This window comes from Camelina sativa, unplaced genomic scaffold, assembly GCF_000633955.1.
Source record: "Camelina sativa cultivar DH55 unplaced genomic scaffold, Cs unpScaffold06888, whole genome shotgun sequence".
NCBI lineage: Eukaryota > Viridiplantae > Streptophyta > Magnoliopsida > Brassicales > Brassicaceae > Camelina > Camelina sativa.
Window position 1 is genome coordinate 1 of NW_010927963.1, and position 484 is coordinate 484.

A 484-nucleotide genomic window follows, 5' to 3' on the forward strand; every position below is an offset into this window, starting at 1 on the left:
TGGATAGCTTGTTACCTGTTCCCAGTCGTACACATTGAACTCTAGGACCTGAGTCTGGGGATCTCTGACAGAGAATTTAAACTCCTCATTCCATTCAGGATTCAAATTCTTGTGCTTAACAGTGGTCTTCTTAGACGGAATCTTATCTTCAGATAGCTTGATTTTCACGTATGGATCTGCCCCACCCATCAGATCTTTTTTCCTCAGTCCAACAGCCTTCACAACTTTCACATGGACGATTCCAACAGGCCTTCTGAACGCTCTGCAGAATGAAAATTAAGATTCGGTCAGCAAAAATGAAGGTTTAAGGTATGGACTGATTGCTCAAAAGAAAAAGGTGGAATATGGCATACTTCGCAGGGTCAAGGATTGGAACTACAAGGGTCTTAGGCCAGAGATACATGTTCGCAACTTGATCCTTGATTTGCTCCTGAAAAATCAACGCAGCAGTGTAACTACAAATGAATATTTGATCCAGCAGAAA

General features: G+C 41.9%; 1 protein-coding gene across 1 annotated transcript; it reads right to left on the reverse strand.

Annotated features, from left to right (window-relative positions):
* Positions 1 to 8: 8 nt before the first annotated feature.
* LOC104774928 (synaptotagmin-1-like) lies at positions 9 to 465 on the reverse strand (the record flags this gene model as incomplete). The annotated part of the gene is made up of 2 exons (XM_010499302.1): positions 354 to 465; positions 9 to 262 (listed from the first exon to the last, which is right to left on the reverse strand). Coding segments are annotated over exons 1-2 (304 nt in total), but the record flags the coding sequence as incomplete, so codon positions are not given.
* Between the last annotated feature and the right edge of the window lie 19 nt (positions 466 to 484).